The sequence below is a fragment of the Epargyreus clarus genome, unplaced genomic scaffold, assembly GCF_041222505.1.
Source record: "Epargyreus clarus isolate Ecla_fem2 unplaced genomic scaffold, WU_Ecla_fem_2.2 ptg000014l, whole genome shotgun sequence".
Taxonomy (NCBI): domain Eukaryota; kingdom Metazoa; phylum Arthropoda; class Insecta; order Lepidoptera; family Hesperiidae; genus Epargyreus; species Epargyreus clarus.
The window spans coordinates 2,332,631-2,345,335 of NW_027332222.1; the positions used below are offsets into that span (position 1 = coordinate 2,332,631).

General features: G+C 33.2%; 2 protein-coding genes across 2 annotated transcripts; one reads left to right on the forward strand and one right to left on the reverse strand.

Annotated features, from left to right (window-relative positions):
• Positions 1-1,233: 1,233 nt before the first annotated feature.
• On the reverse strand, positions 1,234-7,104 carry LOC140747158 (uncharacterized). The gene is made up of 4 exons (XM_073079434.1): positions 7,059-7,104; positions 6,298-6,377; positions 2,740-3,063; positions 1,234-2,282 (listed from the first exon to the last, which is right to left on the reverse strand). Exons 2-4 carry the CDS (start codon positions 6,338-6,340, stop codon positions 1,351-1,353), a joined length of 1,299 nt encoding a protein of 432 aa, XP_072935535.1. The 5' UTR covers positions 6,341-6,377; positions 7,059-7,104; the 3' UTR covers positions 1,234-1,350.
• Positions 7,105-9,969: 2,865 nt separating this feature from the next.
• LOC140747157 (cytochrome P450 6j1-like) lies at positions 9,970-11,991 on the forward strand. The gene has a single exon (XM_073079432.1). The coding sequence runs from the start codon at positions 10,053-10,055 to the stop codon at positions 11,538-11,540; it is 1,488 nt and encodes a 495-aa protein (XP_072935533.1). The 5' UTR covers positions 9,970-10,052; the 3' UTR covers positions 11,541-11,991.
• Positions 11,992-12,705: the final 714 nt, after the last annotated feature.

Genomic DNA, 12,705 nt, shown 5'->3' on the forward strand with positions numbered 1-12,705 from the left:
GAGCCCAGATGTCCGGTATTGTGGACCGGCTTGCCACGCGGTTCCTCTTCTGGTCTACTGGTTTTTGGATTCATATATACTTATCCCTAATTTTAACGAAAAAAATATGAACACTAATTATTGTCTCACTTATGAATGCTATAGCGCGTGTAGGTGAAGTAAGGATTAGTAGACTCTTAAAATCTAAGAATATTCTGGATAATTCTTATGTATATATATTTCTTTCACCGCTAAAGCAAGAAAGATAAATTCTAATAACAGAAATTCTAAGAAGTTATTTGAGATTAAAAGCCGGATTCTTTGCTAATATAATCAAATTATTCATACAATTAAGTTTACGTTTAATTAAATTGCATGTCAGAGTCCTGTGCCTACTCGTACAAGTTTGATAAAAATCGATTTCAAAATTATTAGACGGACAGAAGCAAAAAGTCGACAATATTTCTACATTTCATATAATAAGGGAATGAGCCCAAATTCAAATTTCGTTTCATTGGACACCACAGACAGACACTACCCTTTCCAAATTCCATCGGATAACGGAAGTCCCGGCCATGAAATTATAATCTTCATTGTTAGTAATTCCGTGAATCCAAGCGGAATTAATACGATCGCCATTCGTTATCCTCACTCTGTTAAGATTAAATTTAGTTGATGCTGGAACAATGATTTAGCGTCAGCAATATCCTACTAATATAAGAAATGCGAAAGTTTGTTTGTTTGTTTGTAACGCTTTCACGCCTTAAGTACCAAATCGAGTGTTTTGAAATTTTGTACACACGTTTTCCGGGTTCCAGAAAAGTAAGTAAAGAAAAAAGCACTGTTTCCGAGGAATTGAGAAAACAACTATTGTCATTGACCTTTACCACGAGCGAATCCGCGGGTAAAAACTAGTAGGCTATAAACTATAAATCTTAATTAAAAAAGTAACTTCCGTATATGAACAAGTAACGTCCATTTAATGTTAATCAACAGTTAATTTAGTATAATGAATAATTGTAGAAACTTGTAAAGGTATTCGATTACATTTAAGCATTTTATAGGACGCTTTCTACACTCATGGATTCTCTCTGTCGACGATGCCAAGTACAAATACAAAGACGAAAACGCAAACACCCAGACCCAGAACAGCTAAGTAAATTCCTCATAAAGATATCTTCTTGGCCGGAGATCAAACCCGGAACCCTATGCGCGTCACACCTATATGGATCCCGCTCCGCCAAGTGGGTCGACTCGAAAGTAGGAACTTAATAATAGGAAATTATAATAGACGGAATGAGATTTTTCACTTAATTTTATATAAGGAAACGATAACTTACAATAGTACAGTCTGTAATAGATTGTTGGACGTTAATTAAGCTTTCTATTTCGTAACTTCCTCACAATTCTTTGCTTGCTCTTTTTAACTTGTCCATTTTTATGTGGGGTCACCTCTTTGTGAAGGATTTTAGGAACTTTATTTGTGGTAGACTCTATTGTTTCTTCTCCTATAATAACTGTTTTACTACTCTCTGCTACATGATTAGTTCTAGTAGTATTGATCGCCGTTAGATTAAATATATTTGAGATATTTATTTCTAAATTTTCTTCATATTTTCTACCAGTCAGTTGTTCTACAGTCTTAATACTAGCGATGTTTTGTTTCTCAATTTCTTTGGATAATGTTGTCATAATTTCGAAATACGCAGCTGTACTGTTCACAACGGCTTTATCATTAGATTTATTTTGATCCGCTTTTACTATATTAACACCACGTGTTGTATCTTCCGTTACAACTTCAGTTACACTATTCATAAACTTGTCGTCGCCTTTATTATCTTCGTCTTTCAATTCACCCGACTTGCTAATTTTCAATCCTAATGTACTATTGACGCCCTCGAGGCCCCTCTCGATCAAGTTGTCGATCAAAGTTTCCAAAGAGAAGTTTGAAGCGTCCTTGTATAAATATAAAGCACCAATGTCTGAACCATTTTGATTTTCCCGTTTAGTTAAATATCTCTTGAAATACTTCGGTGTTTCCACTTGATTGGTTTCGGAGAACGTTAAGTAATTTGAATTTCTCTGATGATTGATTTTGTATGGCATTCTATTTAGTTGTTTGTTTGTTGGCCACCTAGTTTTGGATACGTCGACCTCCGCTCTCTTCTCTTTTGTGTTTTTCACTTGTTCTCTCAAATTATATTTCATTTCCAATTTCGGAAGCCTCTTGTATTTAAATACTATCTCTTTGAAGGGACTTGGGCGGCCTATTAGGTAATAATTTAAAGGCCTCTCAGGTTTACCTGCGAATTAATTACCTTTTATAGATATTTTAATATTTAAAGAATCGCTTAATATAAATTGCGCGGTAATGCTATAGGCATAACTTTGTAATGCTGTACTGTAGTGTACTGTACTTTGCTTAATATATCTCATGAAAAAATGTGTGTCTATTACTTTTTACTTCACAAATAAATATCTAACCTAACATGGTTTACGCTATATTCTTGAAAATAAAAGAAAATTTCGCGAAAATTTAAAAGACACTAAAACTATAAGAGATTCATTGGAGTGATTACTTGACTGATTTGAATATAGTTTTGGGAATATATTGGTATTTAAATTAAATAATTATTATAATATACTACGTCTAATAATATGCATTACTAATTTATTTAGTTGTAAACTAAAGATCCAAATAAAGAATATAAGCAATTTAGTCGTTCCTTATTAATACAAAAAAAATATCAGATAACTCACCAGTAACAGACGGAGCCGCTGAATTACCACTTCCCGTCACATCTATCAAGAAATCTTTGTCGTTATCTACAAGGAACAAGGTCTTCGCCCCCTCGTGCTGTATCCTAGAAACTGGCGTCTCTCTCTTCTTTTCCTTCTTGAAGCATCCATTGGGATAGCAGTACGTGGGCTGGTCTGGACACATTTGCACGCATATGCATGCTGGAGGCGACCGGTGGAACTCTGCGAACACGATGTTGAAGAACTGCTCCACTAGCGCCGTGCCACGAACCTCACACGGGGTTTTTGGTTGACGGCCAGTTGATGTGAACTGGGTGCTGACATCTGTTAAATACGAAAATTATATTTTGAGATACCTAAGTACTACTGTTATGCAAAACTCATGTAAGGCGCATAGAGAACGTTACATACATAAGTCGTCCATGATGGCAAATTTTATTGTAGTCACTATTACTTATTAAGAAAATAAGTCTTGGTTGTAGTAGCTGTTAGAGTTATTAGAGCTACTGATAGCCTGGTAACACGGAGATAGCAGTTTTCGAAAATAATAATGAGTCAGCTATTTTTTGGAAGATAAGGTGAATAAGTCAATTTTGCAATAACAAAAAAAATTAAGCATACATACATACGAAAATATCCAAATATCATCATGTCAAGACAGATATGATGTAGGTATACAGGGTGATTTTTTAAAACGGGCCTTCAGGGCCAAATCCGAAACTATAAGGATTAGCAAAAAATGCTGAAAGGAGTTACGAGGCCGATTTTGATAAAAACTAAAACTGCATCTTTACTTTTTTTAAATAACTTTTTCCCTAGCCGGGAATCGAACGAGTTCATTTTGAAAAAAAATACACCCTCTATATTATTCCACTATCTGATAGTGTTGCTTATAAGGATCAAAATCTGGGAAGTAATGATAAATGACAAACTAAAGGAAAAGCCTCAATTTTAAGAAAATACATACTTTTTGATATTAATTTGGCAGTTAAGTTCCCGCCATTCATCAATTTAAACATTTCGCGTATTAACAATTTTTTGGCTCAATGTTTCAAATCATTCGAAATGGACGTTTTGTTCTTCAAGAATTTATATTTTTATTTTCCACTTAGTTAGTTACTTTTAGGACCATTATAATAGATTTAACTTGCTATGGGCGGAGTTTCGTTTAATACAGATGTAAAATTGACAATTTGCGAGAATGTCTTTTTCGAGTCAAATCCGAGTGATAACTAAACAAAGAGATATAGAAAATTATATTTACTGTTGAAACGTAGTTATAAACAACAAACAATAACAATTTACTATTTAATCACTTATCTATTTTTATTAAAAAATAAATCCTAAAACGGCGGTAATTTACTTGCCAAACTATTACTTTCTCATACTAAGCCGTATGTCACGGTTATTTATTTATTTATTTATTTATTTATTTATTTATTTATTTATTTATTAGGTAATCCAACAGCGATACATATCATATTTTCACAATATATACAGTATGTTTTAAATTAAGCCAAAACAGGATTACACAATTAGTAGATATAGGTAGACAATTGACGGTGTGCGTTTATGCGTACGTTCGTGCATATGGGTATGTGTGTGTGTAAGTGTGCGTGTGTGTGTGTGTGTGTGTATGTGTGTGAGTGAGTGTGCGTGTGTGTGTGTAGTTTGTGTATATGCATTTTTAATAGTATACATAAGAAGGAGTGTATCTAGTTAACGTTGTAGTGTAACTTTTTTATTTCATTTTTGCATTTCTTCTTGGATAAATGGAAGATATCCAGATTCGAGTAATATTTATTATATGTGCGGGCCGCACGACGAAGAGCAGAGTTATAACATCGAATAATTAGTTGATTAACCAACAAATTCTTCAATGGTATGACTTACGTATGTTTCTAAAGAATTACACATAAATCATTTGTTATGTATAATCCTTAAGGATTAGTATGGCAATGTATGGAAAAATATGTATTTTCTTCAAAATTTTCCTTTTCCTTTAATTTGTCACATAACATTACTTCCTAGAATTTGATCCTTACAAGCGACAATATCAGATGGTGGAATAATAATATAATGGGTGGAGTATTTTTTTTAAAAATGAACTCGTTCGATTCCCGGCTAGGGAAAAAGATATTTTAAAAAACTAATGATGCAGTTTTAGTTTTTATCAAAATCGGCCTCGTAACTCCTTTCAGCATTTTTCGCTTATCCTTATAGTTTCGGATTGGGCCCTGAAGGCCCGTTTTAAAAATTCACCCTGTATACAGTTGTCATTGACGATGTTTTGATGAGACGCCAAAATTCATACCGTCAGTCCAATCAACATTACATTTTTTGTAATATTGCGACGTAATAACTATTATTATTTTACCATAAACACTTAAATGTCAAGGTTACCGTTAGTTAAATAACGATTAAGCGTCGTAGTCAACTTACTGATTATGCTCTGTTTTTAAGCAAACACGTGTTAGTGGTGGTACCTACATGTTTGTGTATTGTTTTTTCCTACGTTTCGTACCTTTGATTAGTAAAGATACTTTGCCGCCTCGAAATTGAATGAGGCCACAAAAGGCTGATTTGTCAGTTATTTTTTTTTTAATTCTTGACAAATAAAAACATTTTTAGGGAAAATTTACGAATAAATAACTAATACTGCGTGATTTACATAACAAATAAATAAGTATTTCAGAGTTTTAAGGACATTTGAGCATCGGAACATGACAAAACTTTTTTACGCAACTATTTCAATTCTCAATACTGGTTACATTTTCTTGTTAGGAGTGAGTAATCTTCACGTAGTCAATGAGGGCAAAAGGGTGGTGCATACGTCATGCAATTATCATGATTCTTAATATATTTTATCATACATATTGGTAGCTGATTGTTGCGAAGTAGTTTTAATCTTAACTTTATTTTTGGGTACATTACTTCAGAATAACAATTCTTATACAATTTTAGTATTTCAATAAGAGCCTGAACGCAGATGTTCTGGAAAATGAGTAAAGAACTCATTGCGGCCTCGCAGTAGTTATCGAAGACTTGCAACTGTTGTCGCTAATGAAAATGCTGAGAACTTTCCGAAACTTCTCTCGTGGGAAGTTCGAATATCATTGATTGAAACTAAAATTATAACTATACATTCTTCTCGAACTGTTTATGTATTCGCTTTTTTATATTAAAATAGCAAACGAGCATGCAGTCTATCTGGTGGTAAGCGGTTACTGCCGCTCATGGACATAATTAACCCCAAATAAATAGATTTAAGTCCTACCTAAGGTCGGCCACAAACGACTTAAAACGCCTCTGATAAGTATGTCCAGCTTACCATAGCCTTCAAACCGGAAGACAGCAGTGCTTAACAAAGTTGTTATTTGACAAAATATAGAGCGACGGTGGTGCCTCCGGAATCGAACCAATAGGTTCTACCACCTTTATTGTTCATGGCACCCACCAACGGAAATTTCTAGGATTTTAACATAAATCGTCGCCATCAATAAAATTTTTCATTAGCGCTACTTATGAGTGTTATTAAATTATTGTGGTTTTACTTACATTTTAACATTAGGCAGAGAAGAATATGAACTTGTATTTTCATTGTGGATTCGTTACATACAAAGATAGCAACTTAAAACCTGTATTTCGAATAGACTAGAAACTCTACTATATTTTCATTTACTTTATGGAGTGAGTATAGTATTTTGCAAGTATTATAAGGAATTATACAAATATTAATATAAATGACTTAGTTAGTTATATACTATAATTTTACCACGTTCATTAGCGCGTTTAAGAGAAATCGCAATGCAATAACTATTATTTAAATGTCTACCCGTAATTTCAAAATAATTACACTTTCCTCAGGTCATGTTAATTTGCAAACCAAAACAAAAACATAGTTTTCCGTATTTTAGATTATTATTTTGATTTGACCCCTAGGGACCTGCCCTAGGGGTCCATTTTGAAATATATATACATGCGAATATTACGTAGCAAAAACAATCGTACTTGGTCAGCGCGGTGGACTATATAGCCCCTTTCACTCTTAGCTGAACCATGCCGAGAAGTGAGACAGTAATAGGTTCACGACAGAACCGATTATACACAACATTCGTGAAAGGATAATTCTTTTTTTTATTCTTAAAATATTGTATATTACAAGGAATGCCTATATATTTTTTGTTTCTAATTTTAGAGTTCCTACGATAATTGAAGGACCGTTCGCGGTCTAATGGTCGACGTAAGACAAGCCGTTGCTATCAAGTTATAAAAGTAGAGTAAAGAGTCCATAAAAAATATTTGAAATTTTTCACTACAATTTTTCTGAATAGTTCATCACTTTATTACGTCAGTCTTCTCAGAATTACACTGGATACTGAGTTGAAAGGAATACGTACAAACACAAAGTATTGTTTTGGAAAATAAGGAAGCCGTTTCAATAGTGTTTTGTGTAAATGTTTAAATCTTTTGTCCTAAGCTCATCTGCAGAGTTTGTAATCAATTGTCTTTTTTATAACTATTAAGTAGTCCGCGTAAAACTGCTAGTCCGCTCTGAATATATAAATGAATCGCGTCGCCACAGCAAATTGTATGACTACACCTGCTCGCAATAACTTCAGAGCGGACTAGCAGTTTGGCGCGGACTATACCTGTATGCTTAAAACTGGTAGATTCCTTCAGTGTTCTGCAGTGCCAACACCATACCTAAGTTTACCATCATCATAATCCATTACTATCTTTCTGCTGGACACAGGTCTCTTCTCAGATTGAGATTGATTAGTATTGCGGATTGGCAGAATTTACATACCTCTTGAGATTTTTTCTTTAAATATCTCAATTATACTTCCTTTCTCAACTCCCTTTTACAAAAAGTCATTTACTGTAGTAGCTATCCGTCTCTGGAACTCCCTTCCTGTTTCTATCCGTAACGCAAAAACATTACACTCATTCAATAATCTTGTGAAATCACATTACTTGCAGCTTTAACCTTTTCTTCATCCCTATCCTATTCTTTCACGCCATCTCTAATCTTTCCTTTTTCCTAAAACTGTTATTACTTTTTTTTCACTTTTACCTTCCTTCTCCTTTTATTATATGTTCTATGTTATCATCAATTTACTCCTTAACTACACTTCTTTACTGTTGTTTGCACCCTACCTATTTTTACTCATCCTTACTTTTACTCCTCACCTTAAGGTTGCCTGGAAGAGATCGCTGATTTAGCGATAAGGCCGCCTATTATATTGTTTAATATTTGTATGTTTTCTTTATTATTTCATATTATGGGTACAATAAAGTATATATTATTATTATTTTTATACATTTACTCGCAATGCTTTCCTTCATCATTAAATCAAGTTATAATTAATTACTAATCCGCACATAACTTTGAAAAATCAGAGGTAATTAGGATGCGATTCGGACCCATCGATCGAGATACCGAGTTTAAAGTAATGTATTATGTATTTATGTGTTTTTGTATTATGTATTTTTTATAATACTAAAATAAATAAATAATAAAAAAAAGTTTGTAAACACATAGTTTGTAAAAACAAACTTTTTACTTACGTCGTTCTGTTTTTTGTTTGACACCCATATCATAAAAAGGGAGACAATTTTCAAGTGCCGCCCAGGCACTAGAGAAGGTGAAAATTAACTTTTCAGTTGAGAATTCGTATTAAGCGTATATTTACATATTTATTTACGTATCAATATGTTAGCATAGTATATAAAATACTAGATGCCCACGCCCAGCTGTGGGCATCTAGTGGATAAAACATACGTGTTTACCAAACTGAATAACATTTGTCATGGAGATACTTAAGAAGTAAAAGTCATTCTGACTCGCAAACTAATCTACGCCGTAATGATTACCGAGTCAATTAATAATAATCAACTATTATTTATAATGTCAAATGACAACACCTAGTAAAAGTTATTTTTGCACTTTTGTGGAACAACAAGACATACTCACTTTTTTCACTTTACCATGAGAAAAATAAAAATACTCGTAAGACATTAACAGAAACCTTCAAGGGATTTTCACGCAATTAATTAAAACAAATAAAAAGTTTACTCAAACGGAACTTTTCTTCAAAGCTTCACCAGAGTATCCTACAGCATGTTTTTTAAGAATAATCCACCCATATTATATATCTTTAACTATATTTTATCTTACTTTGTAAGACTATTTTGGAACAGCAGTTTCTCATAAATCTTACATTCATGCAGATATGCATTAGAATAACAAAAATACTAACATTATAAATACTAAAGTAACTCTGTCTGTCAGTTTTAATATTAATATTGAAGAAATAATATCCTTTTGTAATTATTTACGTTTGAAAAGCCTTTGTTCTCAAAATAAATAAATTATTAAAGAAAGAAAACACCCACTGCAACAAAATAATTAACTCAAAAGAGAAATGTATTATATAATACAGAAATTAGACATTGGGTGCTGCAATTTGTCTGAGCAAATTTAACTTTAGTAATATTTGTGGATAACCGATTTCCTGTAAGGTAGAGATTACATATTAGTTGTTGGCCCGTACTATTAGAGTCCTAGTTAAGGTCGGTCACAGATGCTTTGATTCTAAGATTAAATTGGACCTGTACCTTAACCCCCGAATACCAATGTTTAACACACAGACGTATAACTAAACAAATACAGGTCTGTGGTTAACACTACTGTTAGGTGGTAGACATAAGAGTTGACGGCAGTGCTTCTAAAGTCTTCTTTAAACGGTTTCTCAATACTGATTACTTAATTCATTTTAAGAGTATTTTGCGCTGAAATATCAATGAATAATCCTTACTAATATTATAAGCCACAGAACCGATATTAATGAAATGTTGTACAAAGATAGTCTGATTAATTAATCGGAGAATCCATCTTTTGGACCAAAAAGTCGATTATTTTAATCGATATTCGATATTAGTAAGGATTGAATCGTAAACTATGCCTTTGATCAAGTGATGATCTTTAGTAAAGTTACAAATTTAACCAAGGTACGAATTTTTAGTTTTATGTATGTTATATTATTTTCTTTTAAACGCGGGCGAAGCCGCGGGAAAACACTAGTAATACATAATATAACTGTACGCGTACATTGGTGAGATACATATCCATTATCTGCATATTATACCAATATTTATCTAAACAAACTGTAAAATATTTGATAACCAGTCACGGTGACAGTTCAAGATTGTAAAACTACTGTGCTACTTATATACGCCAACACGTGAAATGATTTATTCTGTACAAAGATCTTGACTCAAATGAACGATAATTATTATTGTCACTCAAAATGATTGTACCGATTTTATTTATACTAATGGCAGTGTTGTGTTTCATATACTTCAATGGAACCTACAATGAAAACTACTGGAAGAAGCGTGGCATACCATTCTACTCAAAAAACAAATATTTTGGACCTCTGTTTGAATTTCTCTACGCAAAACAACCGGGATTTCAAATTCTGCAAAGCATTTACAAAACACACCCAGAGGCTCCCGCAGTCGGTGTCGTTTCATTCTTTGGACGTGCCTTATTAGTTAAGGACCTCACCAATGTCCAATATGTTCTTACGACTGATTTTAATTCCTTCAGCCATCGAGGGATGGAAATAAATGAAGGCGATATCCTAGCTGATAGCATAGTATTCAACAATGGAAAGCGATGGAAGCTAATGAGACAGCACCTCACCCCGTTATTCACATCGAGTAAACTCAAAAGTATGTACTATATTATGGACAAGAGTGCTCAAGACTTCATTGATTATTTGAAGAAGAACCCCCAATACTTGAAGGGCAATGCTTTTCAAACTGTATCAACATTCTGCAGCGCCGCTATTGGAGCATCTGTATTTGGAGTGGGAACAGAGTCCATTTTCGATTCACCGTTTCTGAAAATGGCGCAGAAAGCTTCACAATTCACTCTAAAGATGAACTTTTTCTTCGCTATTGCAAACGCGAGTCCAAAACTTTCTAACTTTTTCGGTATCAAATTATTTAAAGAACATGAAGGTTTCTTTATTGATGCTATTAAACAAATTATACGTGCACGAGAACGTGAGAATGTAAAACGACATGATTTCGCAGATATATGTGTGAGTTTACAGAAAAACGATGTTCTAAAGGATCACGATACGGGGTTAGAGTTGAAACCAACCGACGAGTTTCTCGCGGCACAAGCGTTTTTCTTCTTCATAGCCGGAGTTGAGCCCAGTGCCACAACTATGTATATAACTCTTATTGAGTTGGGCAGACATCCTGAAGTGCTAGCGAAAGTGCATGAGGAAATCGACAATACATTCGAGAAACATGAAAACATAACGCACGATGTTCTCTGTGAAATGGAATACCTCGATATGGCGATAAATGAAGCTATGCGTCTACATCCGCCTATCGGATTTGCTTCGAGGCAGTGTGTGCAGGACACAGTCCTACCAGTTGGTAATATAAAGATTGAGAAAGGTACCACTATGTTTATTGCTACATACGGCATGCATCGCGATGAAAAGTATTTCCCAGAACCCAATGCATTCAAGCCGGAGAGATTTTCTAAAGAAAACAAACATAATTTTATGGACGCTGCGTATATGCCGTTTGGTAAGGGGAATAGGATTTGCATCGGTGTGAGATACGCACAACTGCAAGTGAAGGCTGGACTAGTGCACCTGCTACGTAATTACACGATAAGGACAATCCTTCATGACAATGAAGTGAAGTACAAGAGAGAATTACTGCAACTAAGAGTTAGTAATGCTGATGTGGAATTTATTCCTCGCCTGTAAGACCGCGGATGCAACAGGAAAATAGGATTTATGTAAAAAGTTTTAAACAAGGTATATGTGTTTTATGTTCAAGTAACGAACAAAACATGGAATGGAATCAACAAATTTCTGATAAGTTATCATGTAATTAAAAAGATAACTTATTTTAATCACGTCACAAGTGCAATGTTTACGATTTAAATTTAAGCAACGTTGTATCATTGCTCATAATATTATGTTCATTAAAATTTTCCACACTGTGTATTTAATTCATTTATTAATGTATAATATTGTGCTTATTTATACCATTAGATTTAAGTCTCATTTATACTAATTAAATATGTTTAATATGAAGTAATTATCATTTTATGTGTTATCTTTATTTGTATTCTGTAGATAAATATTCAGCAACAAACATGTATAGTTACATTTATACATTTAAATAAATAAATTGACTCAAATAAAATTAATATCCTCAAGTTTTATATTTATAGTAACTTTAATAATATTGCAGTGTTTTGTTATTTATCACCACTTAAAAAAAGCGATATAATGTTTTATTTCAACGCTATTGCGTCGTAATCACCTTACCAGTGTAGCCACTTGTAGATAATTACTATATATTATAGGAGCATTGGCCGTGACTTCGTATATGTGGATGATAAAATGAAATAATAATACAAACTTCCATCAACCCCAATTTTAGCATATTAGGGGTTGATATTCTGAAGACGACGAAAAAGGGATTTAGTTATTTCTATACACAAATCAAAATATAAAATTTCATAGTGTTTGCTTCAGAATTTACGGAGTTTCTAACATATTTTCAGTAGATATTTTACCCCTTTAGTGGTGGGATTTCCAAACTGTGATCTTAATTAAAATATTACTTCTGATACTAAATTGTCATAACTTTTAAGAGAATAGACAAATTTAAATGAAATAGGGACTAAGTGTTGTAAGAGGACACGGGATATGAATATGTTGCTAATCCATTGAATCTAATTACTAGTTTTAGTTTGATGAGATTTCAAACATACATACAGACTTGAATTCAAAAAGTCATAGAAATTGCTATAAATACTTAGTCCTCCTACTTTTTTCTAATAATTATATTCCATGTACAGACATGCGTAGTTTACATTATTATAGTATATATATAGGCACGAAAAATCGTAGCTTCAAG

What these genes read in the sequence shown, in the direction of transcription:
- LOC140747157 (XM_073079432.1), top strand. Translation starts at nt 10,053, where the DNA reads ATGATTGTACCGATTTTATTTATACTAATGGCAGTGTTGTGTTTCATA.
- LOC140747158 (XM_073079434.1), bottom strand. Translation starts at nt 6,340, where the DNA reads ATGAAAATACAAGTTCATATTCTTCTCTGCCTAATGTTAAAAT. An exon ending in TCTCTGCCTAATGTTAAAAT is followed by an intron (nt 3,064 to 6,297) that starts GTAAGTAAAACC and finishes CGTATTTAACAG; the next exon opens with ATGTCAGCACCCAGTTCACA. An exon ending in AGCGGCTCCGTCTGTTACTG is followed by an intron (nt 2,283 to 2,739) that starts GTGAGTTATCTG and finishes ATTAATTCGCAG; the next exon opens with GTAAACCTGAGAGGCCTTTA.